General features: G+C 41.4%; 1 protein-coding gene across 1 annotated transcript in view; it reads left to right on the top strand.

Moving 5' to 3' along the window:
- The window catches only part of LAMA1 (laminin subunit alpha 1), a 3417884-nt gene that overhangs the window by 2365169 nt on the left and 1028159 nt on the right, over window positions 1-24556 (top strand). The window contains exon 38 of the mRNA XM_044066516.1: window positions 23429-23572. Coding sequence (XP_043922451.1) covers window positions 23429-23572 — 144 coding nt within the window. The remainder of the gene's footprint in view (window positions 1-23428; window positions 23573-24556) is intronic.

The following is a 24556-nucleotide window of genomic DNA, read 5'->3' as shown; positions in this document are numbered from 1 at the left end:
TAGTTTATTGGCCATTTTGGGCTAATTTCTATCTCTTTAATTTCCCTGCTATAAATACCATATTTGCCTGGTTTTGCACGCCGGGCAGCACCGGTTAGCTAGGGTAAAAGTATTCCCGGCTCCACAATTTATTTATTTTATTTATTTTACATTTGTTGACCGGGCTAGTCTAACTGGATACATGTTCATTTTCAGTAGAGGCCCGGGGAGAAAAGCTCCAGACAAACATTATAAACATTAAAGATTAATAGTGGAATTACATTAACAATTATAAACAGTAGTAATTGTAACAGAAAAACATTGAAACCAAATAAGAATAGAGGGAAAAAAAATAAATTGAAATAAATTTTTTTTTTTTTTTTTTTTTTTTTTTTTTTTTTTGAGGATGAACTACTCTTAGTAAGTGTGGCATAATGAAAATTGTTTAAGGGTAGTTTGTTAAAAAAAAGGTATAATATACTTGTAAACATTGTAATTATATGCAAACCTTTGTATACAGGAGAATTATAGGAAGGTTGAAGTGGAAGTAGGTTGAAGAAAGGAAAAGTCAGAGAGCAATAAAGAAAGGAGATCAGTAATATACATAAGCGGGGTAAAAGGGTGAAAGTGGACCCTAGGGAGTAGGAAGATAGAAGTGAAAGAGGAAGCAATTAGTCAGGGTTTGTGCAGGGGCACAACCAGTGTGATTTTAGGTGAAGTTTGAGTCTTAGTTTAAAGAGAGAAAGGGATGGTATTAGAGTTAGGTCTGTTGGTAGAAGGTTCCAGCGTTTGCCAACGGTGTTTGAGAAAATGCTATCACCTGACAAGTTATTAGACTTTGTAGTACAAACAAGTAATTTAGTAGAGGAGCGTAGAGAAGATAGATTCGTATATGGGGTGATAAGGTTAGTAAGAATAGGAGTATTTTTAGGTTGATAAAAGATTTTGTGAGCAATGATGAGTTGGGAAAATGTTAGTAAGCTAGGTAATTCAAGCCAGTTGAGCTGCTTAAGATTAAGACAATGGTGTGTCTTGTATGGATTGCTGGTAGCAAACCTGGCGATATTGTTATAGGCATGAGAAATCTTTTGGAGGTTAGTTCTTTTTAGATTAGTATAAATTGATGAAGCATAGAGAAGTGTAGAGATTAAGTGAGAGTGGGCAATGGTGGTTCTGGCCTGAGGAGTAAGGAAAGGTTTGATTCTGTATAAGGAACCAATTTTTCTGTTCACTGCTTGTATGGTGTTGTTAATGTGTATATCATAGGTGAGGTTGTTGTCGATTGTCACTCCTAGAAGTTTGGTAGATTGTTCAGGTGTTATCAGAGTGCCTTTGCTAGATACAATAGAGATCAATAGGAGGGACCTATTGGTAGGTGGAAATAGTAGCAGTTTAGTTTTTGGCATTCAAAAGAAGGCAACGTTTAGGAACCATTCTTCAACCATGTTATATACTTTTTGGTTATGTAGTGGAGGTCTGAGGTGGAGTTAGCAGAGCATATAAGTGTGGAATCATCGGCATATTGAATACAGGTGGCTTCAGGGACTGCAATGTGAAGGTCGTTGATAAATAGTGAAAAAAGAAGGGGTCCCAGAATTGAGCCCTGGGGGACTCCTATGGAGACTGGTAGAAGGGATGATAGTTTATTTTGCCAGACAACTGCTTGTTGCCTATTGTTAAGGTAAGATTTGAACCATTGAATAGCTGGGGGGTCGAGAGCCAGAAGTTCAAGGGTATTTATCAGTAGGGGATGGTTGACCATATCAAAAGCCTTTGACAGGTCGATGAAAAGAGCAGAAGAGAGGGTGTTGTTATTACGGTTTTTATTGATGGTATCAGTGAAGGATAGAAGGGCAGTGGTGGTGCTGTGAAATGGCCTAAAGCCATGTTGGCAAGTAGCCAAAATATTGTGTTTCATTAAGTGGTTAAGTAACTGATGGTGAATACATTTTTCCATGACTTTAGCTAAGGGTGAAAGAAGAGCTATTGGTCTGTAGTTAGAATAGTCAGTGGATTTACCACCTTTATGAAGTGGGATGATATGGGAGACCTTCCAAATTTCAGGGATGATACCTTCATTAATGGTTCTATTTAGTAGGATGGATATGGGAAAGGTAATGGATTTCGCTGCTATTTGCAGATACTCAGCAGGTAATTGGTCTGCTGAGGGGGAAGAAGGTTTAAGCTTTAGGAGGATTTTGTAGATAGAGTTAGTAGAGATGGGGTGAAATGTGAAAGTTGGTAGAGGTATAGAACTATGGGAAGGTTGCTTCATATTTTCAGAAGAAAGCTGGCTTGCTAAGGACTGGATGGTCTCTGTAAAGTAGGTGTTGAAATTATTCGCAGTTTGGAGTGGGGTGTTTTGGTCAGCATCATGAGGAGATGGTGTACTACAGTGACCAGGTTTAAGGAGACTATTGATGCTTGCCCAGAATTTCTGAGGTTGCTTTTGGTGCGTTTGTTGAAGCTTGCTATAGTAGTTCTTTTTGTCAGATAGTATAGCCCTTTTTGTCATATTTCTCAATTGTCTAAAGATTTGTCTATCAGGGGAGGTTCTGTTAGTTCTCCAGTTATGCCAAGCTTTATTTCTTTGTAGTATTTTATTCTTAGTTTCAAGTGTTAGCCATGGGGCTGGTTTGAATTTCATTCTAATAGATCGTTGGGGTGCATGCCTATCTAGGATAGCAAGAAATTGAGAGTTAAAATATGTGACAGCTTCATTGAGTGGAAGGTTTTTAACAGGTTTCCAATCACAAGCTCTAAGTTTGTTTTGGAAGAGTTCAGGGTTGAAATGTTTCTTAGACCGAATTGTTCTATAGGTTGGGGTGATGAAGATATCATTTTTTTGTCTTATTATGTAGGTAAGCATGTGATCACTAAGATCGTCTGGTTGGGTACCTACCTTGTAAGTAGTTGGGTCTTTATTTGTGAGTATCCAGTCTAAGGTACTCTCTTTGTTTGTAGGTTTGTTAATTCTGGTCGTTAGGTTGATTGTTTGAGTAAAACCGTGGAGATTAATGTGAGTGGAGGGGTTAATGGTATTAATGGTTTTCCAGTCATAATTAAAGTCACCTAGTACTATTGTTTCCTGTGGGTAATTTGTAGACAGCCATCCAAGGATTTCTTCAATAATTATGTTGTTATTACCAGGGGGTAAGTAGAGACAAATTATATAGAGGATTTTTAGGGTTAATCTGCAGTTTAGAGATGAGGATTTCAGCTTTATTTTGCAAGGGTGGGATGTCATTAATAGAGGAGATCTGAGTCCATTTTGTAAAGGAGTGCAACTCCTCCTCCCTACGCTTTAGGCGGTCCTGCCTCAGAATGTTGTAGCCAGGAGGAATTATTTCGTTATCCTTGATTCCTGGCTTTAACCATGTTTCTGTAAGGCAGAAAATGTCAATTGAGTGAGTTTCAAGTAGAGCATGAATGTGGGCAATTTTGTTATTTATACTGCGAGTATTTAGGTGCGCTATTAGTAGGGAGTTAGTATGTTTATTTAGACTAGTGGGATTTTGGTCAGATGTGTGGTGGTTATTTAGTGAAGCTGCTATGGTAGGGCCTGGATTAGGGTGTATGTCCCCATCCTTTAAGAGATGCTTTATGGATGAGGATATGGGGTTATTTGAGATGTTTGTGAGAAGTTTCCATTTTTTTGTGTTCAGGTTCAGAGGCTTTATATGGATACATCGATGGTATTGTGGTGACAAATAACAAGGAGAGGAAATTATGTTTATGTGTTTGTGGGAGTAGACTATATTTGGTGTGGTAATGTGTTTTGGAGGGAGGTTAGTGAGGAATAGATTGGGTTTCTCATAATGGGTGAGGAGGTAGGCGGAGGTAAGGATGGGTAAGAAGATAGATATAAGAGAGAAAATTAGAGTGGGGCCTTTGGATATAGTATGCATGCTTAGAATAATGGCAATATGAAACTTCGGTTGTGTGGTTGGAAAAGGGAATAAGAGGGCCAGTTAGGAAAAGCAGGAAGAACTATAGGAAGAAAGGAGTCAAAGCTGGTTGGAGGTGAAGTAAACAGTAGTAGAGAGTAGTAGTGACAGAGGTGTGGGAGGAAGGTGCTGTTAAGTAGAGGATGTGGAGTGGTTACCAAGTAGGTGGGATGAGGAAGAGGTGTGGCTTAGTGTGTATAAAGGTAGGACCACTGGGGTGGGTGGGATTTGGGGGTAGGGTAGGGAAGCCGGGAGGCAGACACAAGTGAATGAGGAGTTGAGAGGAGACAATCAGAGATGCAGGTAGGTTTAGGTAAGTATGTAAGAGCAGTAGGAGGGAGGGTTTGGTAGGATGGAGGATATCCAAAAATAGGAAAGTGCAGTAAAGTGTCAGGGGAAGAATCTGGAGAGGGGTAGTGAAGTGCTGAGAGGGATAGACTGAAGGGAAAAAAGAGAGATAATAAAATGTGGAGGTTAGACAGAGATAGAGTGAATGTAAAGAAAAGAATAAGGGAGAGGGATAGGAGCGCCACCTAGTGGACACCGGTGGTATAGGGGAAAACAGGGGAAGGTGTAGGAAAGAATCCGCTAGTCAGGAGCTCTGGAAAAAACAGTGGGAATGAGTCAGGTCAGACAGAATAAGAGGTGCAGGTATTATGTGGAAGCTAGAAGAGGAGGAGGAGGTGGAGGGTGGGGGAAAGCTGCTGAAACTCAGTCCCCGGGTAGCCTTTGGACACTGGTAGGGCAGAAAATTTGAGGCCTACAGCACAATAGGTATGATTCAAATAACCTACTTTCTTCCTTCTTTAATTAGAAGATGACAGGAAATACAGTCAGGTAGATGCAGCCAAAGCAGTTTGGTCGGGCCACAAGGTCACAATAGAGCTTGAGGTTAAGGAGAGATTCAGGTCCGTGTTGAGCTAGGAACTAGGTGAGGGAGGGAGAGAAATGTAATGGTGGAAACAAAGGTTAGCATAGTAAGCAGTGATACATAGTGCAAAGAGTGTTATAACATAACTCTACACTCATTCTCCTTTTCAAAATTTTCCTTGGAACTAGACAAACTTTCAACTTAAGCATTCAAGCCTTTCATTTCTCAGCCCGGCACTTGCTCAAAACTTATAGCAAGCACTTATAAACCCTAGCACTAGACCCTCCTGTACTGTACAAAAGGACAAGGCTGTCTATTCGATCTTACCAGCCATCCAGTAAAACAGTTCACTGTACCTATCCAGGCATGTCCAAAGGGCAGTTTTAGGTGTACTCTCCAGTCCAACTGGTGAATGTGGGCATTTTGAGACAATGTTACAACTGCCTCATGTACACAGACAACCCCCTCCTCCTACCACCAAACACTAATACATGCGAGAGATGCAGTTATACAGCCAAACTAGAGGCTAAGTTCTCTCAACCCAAGACTGGATCAGACAGTTAAGAGGAGAAGGGAAATACTTGCATCACACCACCAGTCTTACATAGACCCATTAAACCAGCACCAGCAAAAAACACACATAAATACACGAAAACATACTCGGAGGCTCTAAACAAAAATCTGCAAAACCAACAGAGACCTCCAAAGCAAACATCCAAGCAACCTCCACCCCCCAACACAAACCATGAAACACATACTTCACAAAACCAGTGTGCCATGCAATCACAGCCCTTAAGGCAAAATAACATACCCAACATACTAGTAATAGGTGACTCTATAGTCAGGCACACTGATGTCCCACTTACTAGGCTAAATAAGGAGAAGGTTACTGTTAGCTGCCTGCCAGGTGCCAGGATCCTCCACATAACACAAGCACACAGGTCACTCCAGAACAAGTACAAATATGACTCTTGTCATTGTCCATGTTGGTGTGAATGACCTGAGCTGTACCTCCCTGGACTACATGAAAAGAGACATGGAAGAGCTCTCTGATCATGTAGCGCAGGCCGGTATGACCCTGACCGTGAGCAGCATCCTCCCCTCACCAAGAATGATACCACTGTATAAAGAAAAAATTCTCGATTTCAACAATTGGCTAAGTTTCTGGTGTCATTCAAAGGGGATCTAGTGTCTGTCTGCCTGGGATGACATGCTTGACAAGCCACGCTGCTTCGCTAGAGATGGCTTGCACCTGTCACCCTTAGGTTTTCGAATACTTTCCAAGGCTCTTGCCACCCCCATAGTGCCCTTTTTAGGCAAGTCTCAATAGACAAACCCACCGCCGTAAATAGCACAAGTAACAAAAAACTGAGGGTAATGCTACTCAATGCCAGAAATCTAAACCTCAAAATGCACGCACTCAAGGCACTCCTCAGTAAGGAGAAAATCGATATATGTGCAGTAACAGAAACCTGGTTTAAGGCTCCAGAGAGCACACCAGCACTACCAGGTTACAACTTATACCATACATTTCGGCCACAGAAACCAAACTGAAATACAAAAGGCGGGGGCATATCCATATTCATCAAGGATACCCACACCTCCAGGTTAGTGGCACAGCATGATGCATCAGAGATCATCCACGATCATCCACGTGCAACTAACAATGGGCAAAACTGCAATTCAGATTGTAGCTATAGCTAACCCTCCATGTCCAGGACCCCCATTCCGCGTTTCTGGAAACACTGGGAAACATAAAGGTCCTTCCAAACACCCTAATATTGGGTGATTTCAATTACCCAAACATTAACTGGGAGAACTACTCAAGTACTAACTCCCTTGCCCAACTTTTCCTAGAATTTATAAACTCAAATGCCCTGGTTCAAGTGGTCAGCACTCCCACCAGAGGTGACAACATATTGGACCTGGTCATCACCAACATGGGCGACCGATGTTCCACACCAGAGGTCAACCCCTCGTTGGTTAGATCTGACCATAAACAAATCACTTTGGATATCCATATTCCGCCCCCTTCCCCGGACAAGAAAGCCACCATGAAAAACTTTTCAAAAGCAATCTTCACATTACTTAAGATCGAGGTGGAAAGTTGCAAAGCCCCCATGCTGAAGGATAACACTGTCCAAGCTGCAAAATCCTTTACTAATGCATTCTACGGGCAGCTATAAGAATGTATGGATCGTGCCATCCCAAGCAAAACGAAGACTCACTCCTCCAAGAAAAGGAAACTAGTCTGGTGGACTCCTCCTATAAACAAGCTATACAATAGAAGGAGGAAACTAGTACAGAAAAGAGTAAAATACCAAGAAGGGAAGACATCCCTGATCAGTATCAGCAAGAAACTACGATCCCTCATAAAATCATCGAAGGCGAGCTTTGAAAGAAAAATTGCCAAGGACTCCAAAGATAACCACAAGGCATTCTTTAGCTATGTCAAGAATCTAAGTGGCAATGCTCAGATCTGCTCGGAGTTGGTGCAAAATGGCATAAAATACACTGAACCGACCGATATCGCCAACATCCTGGCAGACAGGTTCAGTGCAAACTTCACCCCCATCTCACCCCCAAAAGGACCCATAACTATACCAGAAGAATGTAGAGTCGCTGAAATCACAGACACTCAGGTTAAAACAGCCCTCTCCAAAGCCAAAAACTCAGCATCAATGGGACTGGACAGTGTCCCAGGCTGCATCCTACACGAGCTCAAAGACAAACTAACCCCTCATCTAAACACACTGTTCAACCTCAGCCTCTCCACAGGCTACATACCCATAGAGTGGCGCACAGCAATGGTTATCCCGCTCCACAAAGTTGGAGCCACAACAGACCCTGGGAACTATCGCCCTATAAGTTTGACTAGCTTGGTCTGCAAGGCTATGGAGCGCATCATCATGGAACTCATTAACAGAGACATTGGGAATCTCCAAACACTGGACCCTACCCAGTTTGGCTTTGTTAAGGGCAGATCATGCCTCCTAAACCTGGTGTACTTCTTTGAGACAGTTACCAAGGCTATAGACGAGGGAAAGGTGCTACACACAGCCTACCTAGACCTCGCTAAGGCCTTCGACACCATTCCCCATTTTGGTATTATAGACAAGCTCACCAGCCTGAACATAAACCCCTACGTCACAAGATGGGTTGTGAACTGGCTCACGGACAGAACCCACATGGTGACAGTTGCAGGAGCTAGGTCTGTCTGTAGACCGGTTACAAGTGGTTTTCCCCAGGGCTCGGTCCTGGGACTCCTCCTGTTTGGCATATACTTGTCAGAGGTACAGGCAAGCACAGGAGGACTACGGCTGACCAAGTTCGCAGACGACCGTAAACTAGGGGCTATAATTGACTCTCCGGCTGACACAGACATCCTCCAAAAGGGTCTCACTGAGACAGATACCTGGTATCAAAATCATGGCCTCAAGCTAAATGCCAAAAAGTGCATAGTCATCCCCTTTGGAAAAAACAAAGTACCTACAAACTACCACATAGGTGGCAGTCCCCTAAATACTGAAGATTTAATAAGAGATCTGGGGACCCAAGTAGATACTAATCTCACCTTTGATAATCACATTGCCAAAGTGGTTAGAAAATCCTTCTAAGTGGCCCACCTAATCACAAAAGGGTTTGCATCCAGATCAAAAGATGTCATTGTGCCCCTCTACTCATCATTCATCAGACCCATCTTAGAGTACAATGCCCTATTTGGGATGTACTTTACAAGACACCTGCAACAGCTGGAAAGACCACAGAAGTACCTCACCAAGAGGCTCACTGGCCTCAAACAGATGCCCTATGCAGCTCGACTGAAGAAACTCCAGTTTTACTCGGTTGCATACCACCTACTCAGAGGTGATCTCTGCCTGACATACAAGGCCATGTCCAACCCAGAATTGATGGACATGCTCCACCTAAAGAAAACCTTATCCCCTCGAGCCACACGCTCTAGGGATCTAAACCTTACCAGAACAATAAATAGGACGTGCTGGAGGGATAGATTCATGTACCAGCGACTTCCCATGCTTTGGAACAAGATCTCAATCTACATTAGGCAGAGCTCCTCGCTAACACTCTTCAAAAGAAACCTTGAGTGGATGGGAAACAGAAAGTTTACCTCAGGGATCACTTCAGTGGCTCTGCTGGACAGAGGCACAGGGAACTAATCTAAGGGGACGGCGAAAGCCAACACATTATGGCTAGGCCTATAAATGCCTTCGGGCAGATAGCCTAGTACCCACCTATGAACCTATAAACATGAATTCACATGAATCTTTGCTAGACACTTGCATTATGGGGACATGGTAAACAAGAATTCACATGAATCTTTGCTAGACACTTGCATTATGGGAACATGATAAACATGAATTCACATGAATCTTTGCTAGACACTTCCATTATGGGGACATGGTTAACATGAATTCACATGAATCTTTGCTAGACACTTGCATTATGGCCACATGATAAACATGAATTCACATGAATCTTTGCAAAGCACTTGCATTATGGGGGCATGATAAACATGAACTCACATGAATCTTTGCTAGACACTTGCATTATGGGGACATGATAATCCTGATTTCATGTGAATCTTTGCTAGACACTTGCATTATGACAACATGATAAACATGAATTCACACGAAACTTTGCTAGACACTTGCATTTTGGCCACATGATAAACATAAATCTTTGCTAGACACTTGCATTATGGCCACCACATGATAAACATGATTTCACATGAATCTTTGCTAGACACTTGCATTATGGCCACATGATAAACATGAATTCACATGAATATTTGCTAGACACTTGCATTATGGCCACATGATAAACATGATTTCACATGAATCTTTGCTAGACACTTGCATTATGGCCACATGATAAACATTAATTCACATGAATCTTTGCTAGACACTTGCATTATGGGGACATGATAAACATGATTTCACTTGAATCTTTGCTAGACATTTGCATTATGGGGACATGATAAACATGATTTCACTTGAATCTTTGCTAGACACTTGCATTATGGCCACATGATTGTGATTTCACATGAATCTTTGCTAGACACTTGCATTATGACATGATAAACATGAATTCTCATGAATCTTTGCTAGGCACTTGCATTATGGGGACATGATAAACATGATTTCACGTGGATCTTTGCTAGACACTTGCATTATGGGGACATGCTAAACATGAATTCATATGAATCTTAGGTAGACACTTGCATTATGGGGACATGATAAACATGAATTCAGATGAATCTTTGCTACACTTGCATTATGACAACATGATAAACATGAATTCACATGAATCTTTGCTAGACACTTGCATTATGGGGACATGATAAACATGAATTCACATGAATCTTTGCTAGACACTTGCATTATGGCCACATGATAAACATAAATCTTTGCTAGACACTTGCATTATGGCCACCACATGATAAACATGATTTCACATGAATCTTTGCTAGACACTTGTATTATGGCCACATGATAAACATGAATTCACATGAATATTTGCTAGACACTTGCATTATGGCCACATGATAAACATGATTTCACATGAATCTTTGCTAGACACTTGCAATCTGGCCACATGCTAAACATTAATTCACATGAATCTTTGCTAGACACTTGCATTATGGGGACATGATAAACATGATTTCACTTGAATCCTTGCTAGACATTTGCATTATGGGGACATGATAAACATGATTTCACTTGAATCTTTGCTAGACACTTGCATTATGGCCACATGATAATTATGATTTCACATGAATCTTTGCTAGACACTTGCATTATGGGGACATGATAAACATGAATTCAGATGAATCTTTGCTAGACACTTGCATTATGGGGACATGATAAACATGAATTCACGTGAATCTTTGCTAGACACTTGCATTGTGGGGACATGATAATCCTGATTTCACGTGAATCTTTGCTAGACATTTGCATTATGGGAACATGCTAAACATGAATTCACGTGAATCTTTGCTAGACACTTGCATTATGGGGACATGATAAACATGAATTCACATGATGTTTGCTAGGCACTTGCATTATGGGGACATGATAAACATGACTTCACATGAATCTTTGCTAGACGCTTGGATTATGAGGATATGATAGACATGAATTTGCATGAATCTTTGCTAGACACTTGCATTATGAGGACATGATAAACATAAATTCACATGAATTTTTTCTAGACTCTTGCATTATGGGGACACGATAAACATGATTTCACGTGAATTTTTGCTTAACTCTTGCATTATGAGGACATGATAAACACTATTTCATATGAATCTTTGCTAAACACTTGCTTTATGAGGACATGACAAACATGAATTCACGTTAATATTTGTTAGACACATGCATTATGGGGACATGATAAACATTATTTCACATGAATTTTTACTAGATACTTGCATTATGAGGACATGATAAACATGAATTCACACGAATCTTTGCTAGAAGCTTGCATTATGAGGACATGAGAAACATGAATTCACATTAATCATTGCTAAACACTTGCATTATGAGGACATGAGAAACATGAATTCACATTAATCTTTGCTAGATACCTGAATTATGAGGACATGATAAACATGATTTTTCATGAATCTTTGCTTGATACTTACATTATGAGGACATGATAAACATGATTTCACATTAATCTTTGCTAGACGCTTGCATTATGAGGACATGGTTTCACATGAATCTTTGCTAGACACTTGCATTATGGGGACATGGTAAACATGAATTCACATGAATCTTTGCTAGACACTTGCTTTATGAGGACATGACAAACATGAATTCACATGAATCTTTGCTAGACACTTGCATTATGAGGACATGATAAACCGTATTTCACATGATTCTTTGCTAGACACTTACATTATGAGGACATGATAAACAGTATTTCAGATGAATCGTTGCTAGACACTTGCATTATGAGGACAAGATAAACATGAATTCACATGAATCTTTGCTAGACACTTGCATTATGAGGACATGACAAACATGAATTCACATGATTCTTTGCTAGACACTTACATTATGAGGACATGATAAACAGTATTTCACATGATTCTTTGCTAGACATTTGCATCATAAGGACATGATAAACATGATTTCACATGAATCTTTGCTAGACATGCGTGTTATGGGGACATAATAAACATGATTCATATTAACCTTTGCTAGACACTTGCATTATGAGGACATGATAAACATGAATTCACGTGAATGTTTCCTTGACTCTTGCATTATAGGGACATGATAAACATGAATTCACATGAATCTTTGCTAGACACTTGCATTATGTGGACATGATAAACATGAATTTGCATGAATCTTTGCTAGACACTTGCATTATTGGGACATGATAAACATGATTTTACATGAATCTTTGCTAGACATTTGCTTTATGAGGACATGATAAACATGATTTCACATGAATCTTTGCTAGATATTTGCTGTATGAGGACATGATAAACATGAATTCACATGAATCTTTGCTAGACACTTGCACTATGAGGACATGATAAACATTATTTCACAGTAATCTTTGCTAGACACTTGCATTGTGTGGACATGATAAACATGAATTCACATGAATCTTTGCTAGACACTTGCATTATGAGGACATGATAAACATGAATTCACATGAATCTTTGCTAGACACTTGCATTATGGGGACATGCTAAACATGATTTCACATGAATCTTTGCTAGACACTTGCATTATGGGGACATGGTAAAATGCAATTTTAATCAGTCTTTCTTGCTGCGTAGTGCCCGAAGCAGAAGCAGTTCGCAAGTGCCGGTCAGCCGACTCCTGAAATTTTCGTTTTCGACTTTGAGAACCGAAGTCTTCAAAACTAAAGCTAAGTACCCTGTTGGGGAAACGTTTTCTTGCTCCTTACCGATGTCAGTAAAAGTTAATAATTGCATTACTTGTGGGAAGCAAATACCTCTTTAGGATTTTCATTTGTACTGTATTCCTTACCTAGGCCCTGATCACAACGTGCCTTACTGTCGGTTTTGTGCTAAATTTAACCAACGCACTATTAAGAGTCTGTATATTTTTGCTTCTAAATATTTTGGTTCAAGATTTAACTACCCTGAAATGTCGTTGTTTAGCAATCCGACTAGCGGAGTTCACAAAAAATGCAAGGAAAAAGACAGCGACAGACCGTCGAGGTCCAAAACCGACGACAAAGCTTCTCCTAAACCAGTCGCTGGTTCGCCGGTACTCAGTGAGGCACTTTCGCAGCCCCTGATACCTGCTACTTTTGAGTCGCAGGCCTCTACTGAGACCCATTCGGAGTCCGGTATGCCACGAGATTCGCAAAGTATTGAACCCGCGGATGTCTCTCCCTTGGATGGGTCCGGAGCCGCTGAGCAGGCACCGGCTTGTGAGGATGTTTTCAGGCCTCAACATTTTTATATTAAACCGACGTCATCAACAAAAACATGGTAAAAAACTACTTCTGTGTCTAAAAAAACGATGCATGAGCCACGTGCTCAGGCTCCTATGCCTAAAAAACAAATAATCAAAATGGCTGAGGATTTAATTACCTTGATCAGGGGTTCCCAATCCCCCCCCTGCTAAGAGTCCTATTCAAGGCATTGATTATGAATCTTCAGATCAGGTTTCCATTTCTTCTGATTCCTCTTCTGATCAGGAATTTTCTGTTCCACCTTATGAGAATTCTGATGCAGAGGAATCCATCCCATCTGCATCTCCTCCTGAGGATTACTCTTTGGAGAGACTTTGCATACTTTAAGGGAACATTTTCACTGGGAGAGTCAGTACTTCTCTGAATCAAAAAAGAAGCTTAGGGATTTCCTTCTTCCTCAGCATAGGCCTTTGGCAGTACCTCCTGTATTAGACATTGTTGATGATGTGTTCTCGGAATCAAGCATAGCTCCTGATTCCCTGCCTCCGGCTCCTAGTAAGCCAGACAGATAGTACAGGGTTCCTGACTCCCACAAATTTCTTTTCAAAAATCCAGCTGCTGATCCTGAGACTATTTCTCAGGGTCCCAAGGCTACTACAGCCAAATATCCTACCCCTTCTGATAGAGACCCCAGGGCGCTGGATAGATGGGGTAAGAAGGTTTATACGTCTGTAACCTTGGCAATCAGGGCTTTAAACTGCCAGTTTCATATGCTTAAATATCAACAACATGTTATGAGCTTACTGAAACAGAAAATGATGTTGATTTCTGATGGTGTGGAAAATAAAGAGTTACGGGATTTATTGCATTCAGCAGAACAGGTTGGAAAGCATACTTTGCAATGTGGTTTTGATTCCTTGGAGGCCTCTTGCAGGGCCGCCATAACTGGATCTGTGTTAAGAAGGCATGCCTGGCTCAAGGAGCAAAATCTGCCTGATTATGTTATAGCTAAATTGTTGGATGCCCCTTTACAGCATGATAGTCTGTTTGGTATCAAGGCAGAAGAGGCTTTAAAGAAATTGGAAGACAAAGCTAAATTTATGCAAACTGTAAAAGATTTCTTGCAAGTGCAGCCACCCAGGTTCAGTAGGCACTGGCCTACTAAGAACTGGTCCTGTCCTGTGTCCAAAAGAGCCACTCAGTGCAAACCCAGGCGCTCAAAAGGCTCCAGATATCAATCACAGGGATCTTACAGGTCAAAGCAATGGGGTGCCTCCACCTCCAAATCTGGAGGTAACAAAGGACAACCCTACAGTAAGCAGTCTCAGTGACTTTCCTCTACCATCTCCAAGCACTTTTCTTTTGGCAGCCCCCTTGGGGGGAAAACTAGCACTTCATGCTCAGAATTGGCAGTTAATTACCCAGGACAAGTGGGTATTAAACATAGTATCCCAGGGTTACAGATTTCATTTCCATACTTTGCCAATTCCAAATGGATGGCCAGATCTGCCACAAAACCAGTGGGCAGAGGTCCAGAAACAAGTCATGTCCCTCATGGATATGGGGGCTATTCAACCGGTACCAGAAAAGGAAAAAGGACATGGATTTTATTAAAGACTTTTCCTGTTACCCAGAAAAGACAAATCATGGCTTCCAGTACTGGACTTATCGATTCTGAACACGTTCCTGGACATTCCAAAATTCAGAATGCTGACTTTACAATAGCTACTCCATATGCTTGGCAATAATGCCTGGTTGGTAACTCTAGACTTAAGAGGCATACCTGCATATCCCAATAAGTGAATCTTGCAGAAGATACCTCCTCTTCAAAGCACGTTTTTTGCATTACCAATTCTGTGCACTGCCCTTTGGCTTATCTACTGCACCCAGGGTCTTTACAAAGTGCCTGACACCAGTAATTGCATTCTGCAGACGAAGAAACATTCGAATGTATCCTTATCTGGACGATTGTCTCATTCAGGCAGAGGACAAGGACACTCTTCTTCAACATCTGGTGTTTGTAGAAAGGCTTCTAGCATGCCTAGGGTACACCATAAACGAAAATAAATCACAACTGGTACCTTCTCAAATAATTACATTCCTGGGTGCAAGCTTGAATACAACTGCCCAGATGGCTTACCTCTTGCCAGACAAACAAATGCAATTGACAACATACTTCAAACAAATGGCAACAAAAACCCAGTTATCTGCAAGACAAATTCTTCAGGCTTTGGGGTTCATGGCATCCTGCATTCTACTAATTCCATATGCAAGACTGCCTATGAGGAAACTTCAGTGGTACCTAAAAAGCTTATTCCTCTCATTCCCTGCCTTCAACAGGAGTTTCTTTGGTGGGAAGAGACATGTCACCAAAACAAGGGACTGTCATTCACTCTACCCCCTGCCATCCAAACCCTAACTACAGATGCATCAGACTATGCTTGGGGGGCCCACCTGGCAGGGAGATGCATTCAGGGCAAATGGGGCCCAAACCAAATGCATCTACATATCAACCAGAAAGAAATGCTAGCTGTTCAGAATGCTCTGACAGCCTTCAAGGACTTACTTCATCCAGGACAACTACTGATAAAGACGGACAACACCAGTTATGTGGTACATAAACAAGCAGGGGGTACCCATTCCTACCCCCTTTGCAGACTAGCCATGGCCTTGTGGTACACAGCCTTGACTTACCAAATACATCTTCAAGCTCAATTCCTGCCAGGAAAGCAAAATACTCTGGCAATGACCTAAGCAGAAATCTTATGGACCTGCATGAATTGAAACTGGATCCACAAACCTTCAGCATGTTAACACAGAAATGGGGAAGCCCAGACATAGATCTATTTGCCCCTCCCCAAAACTATTAGTTGGACAAATTCTGCACAAGAGCTCATCACAAAAAAGCATGGAAAGTGGATGCGCTATACTTCAGCTGGAAAAACCTATCAGTCTGTACGTATCAGTCTATGCCTTTCCCCCTCTGCCTCTACTCTCCAAGGTCTTACTAAAAGTCAGACAGGAAAAAACAAAAATTATTCTAATTGCTCCGGACTGGCCTCGCCAACACTGGTACCCTCTTCTAAGGAATATGTCACACCTTCCTCCGTGGTATTTGCCTCAAACACCTCCTCTATTGTCTCAGCAGAACTATCAAATTCTGCACACTCAGCTCCAAACTTTGAATCTTGCAGCATGGCTAATCAACTAATTATTCAAACCACATCTCTCAGTAAACCTGTGATGGATGTCATTTTGGAAGCCAGAAGGCCTAGTACTAGAAAATCTTATGCTGATAAATGGAAGAGATTCTGTGCTTGGAACCAAGCACAAGGAATAGACACAGCAAAGTCCAATATTCCTCAGATTTTACAATATTTAACTGAGATGCTTGACAAGGGCCTATCCTTTTCTTCAATAAAAATCCATGCCTCTGCCATCTTGGCTCATTACAACACAGAGCCTCCCCTCTTTTCTCATCCACTGCTAAAACAGTATCTCAGAGGGGCCAAAAATGTAAGGCCTCCCAGGAGAGCACCAACTCCTGCATGGGACCTCAGTTTTGTTCTGGAAAAACTCACCCTGCCTCCTTTTGAACCAGCAGCTACTGTGGATATAAAATTTATTTCTTGGAAGATGGCTTTTCATTTGGCAGTCACTTCAGCTAGAAGGGTTTCAGAACTACAGGCTCTCATGGCTGTGGAGCCTTTCATTAGTTTTTACCCGGACAGGGTGGCCCTCAGGACCAATCCTTCTTTTATGCCTAAGGTGGTATCCAGTGTGGCTCTTAACCAGACCGTTCACCTGCCAACTTTTTTCCCAAATCTGCAGAACAAGGGGGAGCAAATTCTGCAGTCACTGGATGGTACACAGACAACTAAGATTCTACTTAAACAGGACAAATCTCTAAGAAAGTCTGAGCAACTACTGGTAGCATTTGCTGCAGGATCAGAGGGGAAGGCTATATCAAAGCAGACTATTTCTAAATGGATAAGCCATTGCATTTGTTTTTGCTACTTGCACCATGGTAAACCTGTGCCCAAGGGGATCAGATCCCATTCCACCAGGTCTGCCTCTACTTCAGCAGCTTTTCTCAGAGAGGTCACTACCAGAGACACTCTAGAAGCTGCTACTTGGAGCTCAGTTTATACGTTCACAAAGCATTATCATTTACCTCTCTTCTCTAAATCCAGGGCAGCCTTTGCCACTGCGGTCTTGCAGGGCCTTATAGCTGCTCCTAATGCTGTTTAGTTCCATCCTCCCATCCGTAGCTTTGGGATTCTACCCAAATGTAATGACTGCAACAGTGAAACACAAAGAACATAGTACAGTTGTGTACACTTACCCTAAATGTAGATGTTCAAGTGTATTCACTGTTGCAGTCTGGGTTACCCACCCGCCAGCCCCCTTTCTATATCTTTTTTCCTTCACTATACTGTAAAGCCTTTGTGGTGTATTTGCTTTTAGCTGAAGGTAAATTTTATGTTCCTAAGGTGCATTTATATATTTACAGTTTATATATATATATATATATGTGTGTGTGTGTGTGTGTGTGTGTATATGTATATGTGTATATATATATATATATATATATATATATATATATATATATATATATTTTTTTTTTTTTTGCTCCCCATTTGGGCGGCACCTGACATCTGGGGCAAGAAAAACTGATTAAAATGGTGTCAGCTGCATGTTTTATACCCCTGACGACCTGACGTCATGGAAGAGGAGACAGCAACCGAAGCAGGATCCAAGACTTTGTTATTCAGGCCGACTGAGGGCTACCTGCCAGCAGATTACCCAAATGTAATGACTGCAACAGTGAATACACTCAAACATCTACATTTATGGTAAGCGTACACAACTTTACTTTCCATCCCTGTCGTTCAAGGTATACGCATGGGTTCTATCCCTGTCATTCGAGGCATAGTCACGGGTTCTTTCCCAGTCATTCGAGGCATAGTCACGGGTTCTTTCCCAGTAATTCGAGGTATAGTCACAGGTTCTTTCCCAGTCGTTTGAGGCATAGTCACGGGTTCTTTCCCAGTCATTCGAGGCATAGTCACGGGTTCTTTCCCAGTCATTCGAGGCATAGTCCCGGGTTCTTTCCCAGTCATTCGAGGCATAGTCCCGGGTTCTTTCCCAGTCATTCGAGGCATAGTCACAGGTTCTTTCCCAGTCATTCGAGGTATAGTCACAGGTTCTATCCCAGTCATTTGAGGCATAGTCACGGGTTCTTTCCCAGTCATTCGAGGCATAGTCCCGGGTTCTTTCCCAGTCATTCGAGGCATAGTCCCGGGTTCTTTCCCAGTCATTCGAGGCATAGTCACAGGTTCTTTCCCAGTAATTCGAGGTATAGTCACAGGTTCTTTCCCAGTCATTCGAGGCATAGTCACAGGTTCTTTCCCAGTAATTCGAGGTATAGTCACAGGTTCTTTCCCAGTCATTCGAGGCATAGTCACGGGTTCTTTCCCAGTCATTCGAGGCATAGTCCCGGGTTCTTTCCCAGTCATTCAAGGCATAGTCCCGGGTTCTTTCCCAGTCATTCGAGGCATAGTCACGGGTTCTTTCCCAGTCATTCGAGGTATAGTCACGGGTTCTATCCCAGTCATTCGAGGCATAGTCACGGGTTCTTTCCCAGTCGTTTGAGGCATAGTCACGGGTTCTTTCCCAGTCATTCGAGGCATAGTCACAGGTTCTTTCCCAGTCATTTGAGGCATAGTCACGGGTTCTTTCCCAGTCATTTGTGGTATAGTCACGGGTTCTTTCCCAGTCATTCGTGGTATAGTCACGGGTTCTTTCCCAGTCATTACATATAGTCACGGGTTCTTTCCCAGTCATTTGTGGTATAGTCACGGGTTCTTTCCCAGTCATTCGTGGTATAGTCACGGGTTCTTTCCCAGTCATTCGTGGTATAGTCACGGGTTCTATCCCAGTCATTCGAGGTATAGTCACAGGTTCTATCCCTGTATACCACAGAGCTGGCTAAAACTTGCCTTTCTTTTGAATCTCATACTTTTGCTATTTCAGCCCAGGATCCCCCTGTGTACTCCTTGCCTTCTGTAAAATAGTTTTAAAAGGCATTTTGCATCTTAGATCACTAATAAAAGAGACTGCTGCACTATGTGATTGTAACTTATGTTGAAGAAACTGACCTTATATCTTTTGGAACCAGCTGGTTTTGCACCCTTGCAGGTTTTTTCTTGGAATGCATTTTTCTAGGTGGCTGTCCCTTCTCTTAGTTGATCTTGGAACTTTTGGTATTGACTTGCAGAGAAATTTGTTTAGTTTTGCATTAGCTCAGCTTTAGAGTTAACACCAACCACTTTGTTATACCTAAAGTGTTCTCAAAGTTGTCCCTATATCAAGTCATTCATTTACCTCTATTCTTTACTAATGCTAAAAACAAAGTAGAGAAAATGTTTCATTACGTAGATGTGTATAAAAAGCTGAGGCTTTATGTGCACAGGACTGGAGAGGTCAGAAAGATAGACCCGCTCTTTGTTTCTGTGGCAAAGAGAAAAGATGGGACACCAGTCAACAAACAAACCATTTCCAAGTAGCTTTCACAATGCATTTCCTGCTGCTGTTCTGCTCATGGTAAAGCTGTTCCTGGGCATGTCCAAGCCCTTTCTAGTAGAGCCACAGAGGGGTCAGCATTCAGTGTACCCTAGAAACTGCCACTTGGTCCACAGTGCATACATTCTCAAGGCTTACCCGTACAGCTAGGGCTAGATTTGCTTATGCTTCTTTTGGAAGGCTTACTATCCTACAACATTTTGTACTGCCAAGCAGTGAATAGTTGGATGAACATACTGCAGTTGTGTTATGAATTTATCATAAATGTAGATGTACTGTATGAAAGCTGGGCAGTAAAGACAGAGCAGTTGAGGAAGCTAGAGGTAATGGAGGTGAAATGCCTGAGACAGGTGGTAAGATACACACAGTGGGACAAGTGAAAAAATGAGGACCTAAGAGCAGAAGCCAAAGTAGCTCCAGTTATAGAAAAGGTCAAAGAGAACAGATTATGGTGGTTTGGACACATTTGCAGAAAAGCAGAAGACAGTCTGGTGAAGAAGATTTAGGACAGACAGGCAGAAGACAAGAGGAAACAAGGACGCCCAGCAAAGAGGTGTGAGAGAAGACCTACAACAATCGGGCATGACTACTGAAGAAGGCAGGAGAATGGCACTGAATTAGGAGAGAGAGATGGCGATAGTTGACACAACACCCTATCCCCGTGCAGAAAATGGCGAAAAAGGGGGTTGATGATGATGATGTAGATGTTCAAGTGAATTCACTGTTGCACTCCTTGTTCCCTTCAGTCTTCTCCATTTGTTGTTTGGTATCCTAGGTTGGGGTGGTTTGTTGATCTGGTCTCCTCTCCCTACCAAGCTCACCCTTTAACCTTGACATACTTTCCATAGAAAAAGATTGGTGACCACTGGGGAGGACCTCTGATAGAAAGGACTGTCCCTTCTGGTCCAATAGAGCTTTGGTGCCAGGATCTTCTCACCTGTCTTGGCCAAGGCAAGAAAGATCTGAAAATGGCATCATATGACACTTCTCTTGTACCACCAGCTTTCTTATCTGGCAGTGGTAGTGAGTAATCAGAAGGCTTAGAGGAAGGCACAACTCTGGAAGTTGGACTGGATGGATGGGCTACATGTGGCCAGGATATCCCAAGAAGCAATGACTGCAGTAATGAACGTAATAGAACAAAAATACGTTTCTAGTAAGTTAGTAATCCAACTGTCCTTTATGCTTGGTACTGTCTTCTAGATAATAGAGAAAGATCATATGAAAGTTATGTACTTGACATAACATTAGATATATAGATTAGGACCACCATCTATGACACCACCATCCTTCCCCACTGCCATTTTGGTGCACATTTGGAAATTGCTTCAGAGAGTCTTTATCTCCTCCGTCTTTGGTTTCTTCCCTTCTTGTTCTCCAGCTTCCACAGGTAACAGAGATCTGGAGGAGGGGTCCTTCCATGCACAAGGCTGTAGCAAAAGGGGGAATGTTAGGCTGCCTGAAAAGATTTAGTTGTTGACTTGCCCATGTTCTGCAGGCCTGAAATCCTAGATGTAGAGGATAAGGGACCTTGTTATGTTCATTGTTCACTGTGGTAAGTACATAAGTATTTTTTCATTTTCACTGGTGAGCAAGTGTGTGTGCATGTCATAATACAGCCCAGTAAGGTTGTGTTAACATTGCAGGACAGTGACATCTGTCACTGAATATAAAGCACTAATGATATGCAGCTGTGGACTGACACACAAGTGGGTAATGAGTAATGCAGTTCAACTTTTATGTGAAGTGAACTGCACAGTCATACATAGAATGCATCATGTCCATCCAAGAGAATGTAATCATATTGGTGTGCGTGTTTGAGTGTGTGTGACTGTGTGTGTGTTTGTCTATGGGTGTGTTAGGTTTGGATGAAGCACTCAAACTTTGATGTTCACAATGTCGGCACAGTACCATGCATATGCCATGCAACAGCTTTGACGCATGTAGAAATAAAAATAAAAAAACAGATTAAAAACATTTTTGCAGGGAGGGGCAAGCCCCCTGTGCCCCTACACTGCCTGGTAATTAGACATACTAACTCCACGATTACACAGTGTTAGGGGAAAGGGCATATTTCTCAACCCCAAGAATTGTACGATATCGCATACCTGATGAACATCTATGAAGTTGACCAAATATTTTCGAGTAAACAAATGTCAGAATTAAGTATTGTCATGTATAACACACACACACAGATGTGTGTGTGTATATATCTATCTATCTATATATATATATATATATATATATATATATATATATATATATATATATATATATATATATATATATATATATATATATGTGTGTATTTTTGTGTGACTTTTAGAAAGCAGGACCATCCTGCCTCCTCCTTCTCCTGCAGTGGTATATTGTTTACAAACACGTAGTGTTCCAGTCCAAAGCCCTGAAAGGTGTGGAGCTTGAAGGCTGCATTGCTGCTTTGCATCTTTTATTCTGTCTTACGTGTTGAGTATTGTATTTGTTTAGCATCTATGAGTGCTTCTCATAGATACTTAATAGGTTCATAGGTAGTTACCAGGCATGTAGTGTGGGAGACCATTAAAGAGCCAGGCACAAATACCTGGTTCCCTCAAAGTACTGTTTATTTAAGTGATTTGCTCCAGGTCACACATTAGGCAAATGAAGGTGAAAAGATTCACAAACCCTGTACCCTTGGCACAGGAGCCACAAGTTAATACGTCAGAGCCTTAGTCTGCTGTACTAACTGCCAGACATAACGTATAAAGTTAAGACGTAGTAGCAGCAGTCTGTGTCTGCAGCATGAAGCTTTGCAGTGATGTTCATTTACTTGAAGTATGAAAGAAGAGTAATCACTGAAATCTGAGGGCCTAGTGCTACACAGTCTGTATAGCTGAAATCCCCATACAGTGCAGAGTGCACAGGTTTTCATGTTTCTTAATGTATGTCATTATCCCCATGCTCACAGATTCAAAGTCTTTCATAAAATGTGCCGTTTCCTTTACCCACATCCTTCCCTTTATGTCCTGCTGCCCTGTGCATATGGCACTGATGTACTGCAGAACACACAGGCTGCCATGTTATATACTTGTCTAATGTTACTTCCATTCTTTGGTATTTTGCCAATCTGCCCGTAACAGCCCTTAGTCCCCAGGTTCAGTGTATGAATGCTGAGCTCATGCTCGGTGTATGTTTCAGTCCATGTCTTCAGACCACGTACTTACAGGCATGTTGTTATGTTCATGAGTTGCATGTCTGTTGATGTAGACAGGGCATTGTTCGTGTTCCACATTGTAAACACAGAGCAGGTGGATTTTGTGAATTGTGGCAAACTTTGATGTTCATATTGCCAACATTGTAGTATAATTCCTTATAGATGAGAATAAGCCACAAGTAGACTTCCACCATTTTGTCAAACCCACATTGTTATACCTTTACTTTCTTTTCAGAAAACAGTGCCGTTATTTTCATAGAATTCTGCTCACTACGTAGTCTTTTCATATAAGTATTGCAATATTCTTTATTCACATCTCTGAATATGCAAAGGAAGATGTAGAAAGGGAAGGCGAATTGATTATGCTGGCTTACATTCTGGATATCATGTTTATGTAGTTTATTTTTTCATGTTTGTTTCTTTCAGATCAAAGTTGCTATGCTAGCAGATCGAGACTGTATTCGTGCTTACAAGCCTACAATTTCTTCCCAAAATTATAATACCCTGACACTGAATGTGAAAACTACAGAGCCAGACAACCTGCTTTTCTACATGGGCAGCAGAAGTAGTGTAAGTCTGTGTGATGTTTAATATGTGTAAATTTGATTTTGATTTGTGTGTGTACAATTGGATAGATGTGTAATACACCTGTTTTTCTGTTTGTGCGTGCATTATGTATGTTTAATCCTGTATACACACATGAGAGATGCCTTTTGAGAAAAGCTGTGTTGCAGCAGTTAGTTTTTCTGTAAAGGATGGGCAGTATGTATCATACCTAATGTAGGTTTCATCACTTTGCAGTCTGCATTTCTGTTAAATCGTGATGCACTGTGAAAGGAGCATAGGTCTTCAGTCTTCCAGTAATTAAGAAAAATCCTTGTATCAGATGTCTTTATTTATTAGTTCACAGTGAGCAGGGGTCTCACTAATTTCTTCATGTGTTATTGGTCTTGTCTTGCAAATAATAATGCATCAGTGTCCAGCGTTTCATGTTAGTTTCTTGTATTCTGTTAACCAGGCTGCATCCATTGTTCATTACCTAAAACTGGAACTGAGACTGAAACAGAAACTTGAAACCACGTTAATGAGCCAAAGAGCAGATAAGGTATACAGAAGGTGTCTTGTGTTGATCAGCACTGCAATTGCAAGTCCATATTCTGACAGCAGATGGCATCAGCAGTTTGTGTCGTGCTGTCAACAGCGTGAGACTCCATAGCTGAAAATGCATTTTAATAAAGTTTGCTCATTTTTTCATCTTCAAATTGTTTTAAAAAAGGACAGAAACCACGAAGTCCAAAAAATGTATGGCGAGACCAGTGTTGTGTGTGATGGCAGAACTACAATTAGGGCTGTGTAATCCTCTTGAAGGTAATCTCATAGGGCATTGTTGGTCAAACCTCAAAAGACTCTTCAGAGCTAATCTGTATTCATTCATGTAAAACCATTCAAGTTATTTGGGGAATCTTGTGTTGAAATATGCAGAACAGCAAATTAACCAGCTATGCAGCCATACTTGAATGAACTATGTACCTACTGCTCCTCAAACGTAAATAA

The sequence above is a fragment of the Protopterus annectens genome, chromosome 3.part1 (assembly GCF_019279795.1).
Source record: "Protopterus annectens isolate FY-2018-M chromosome 3.part1, PAN1.0, whole genome shotgun sequence".
Taxonomy (NCBI): domain Eukaryota; kingdom Metazoa; phylum Chordata; order Ceratodontiformes; family Protopteridae; genus Protopterus; species Protopterus annectens.
This window is presented reverse-complemented; position numbering and strand designations above follow the sequence as displayed.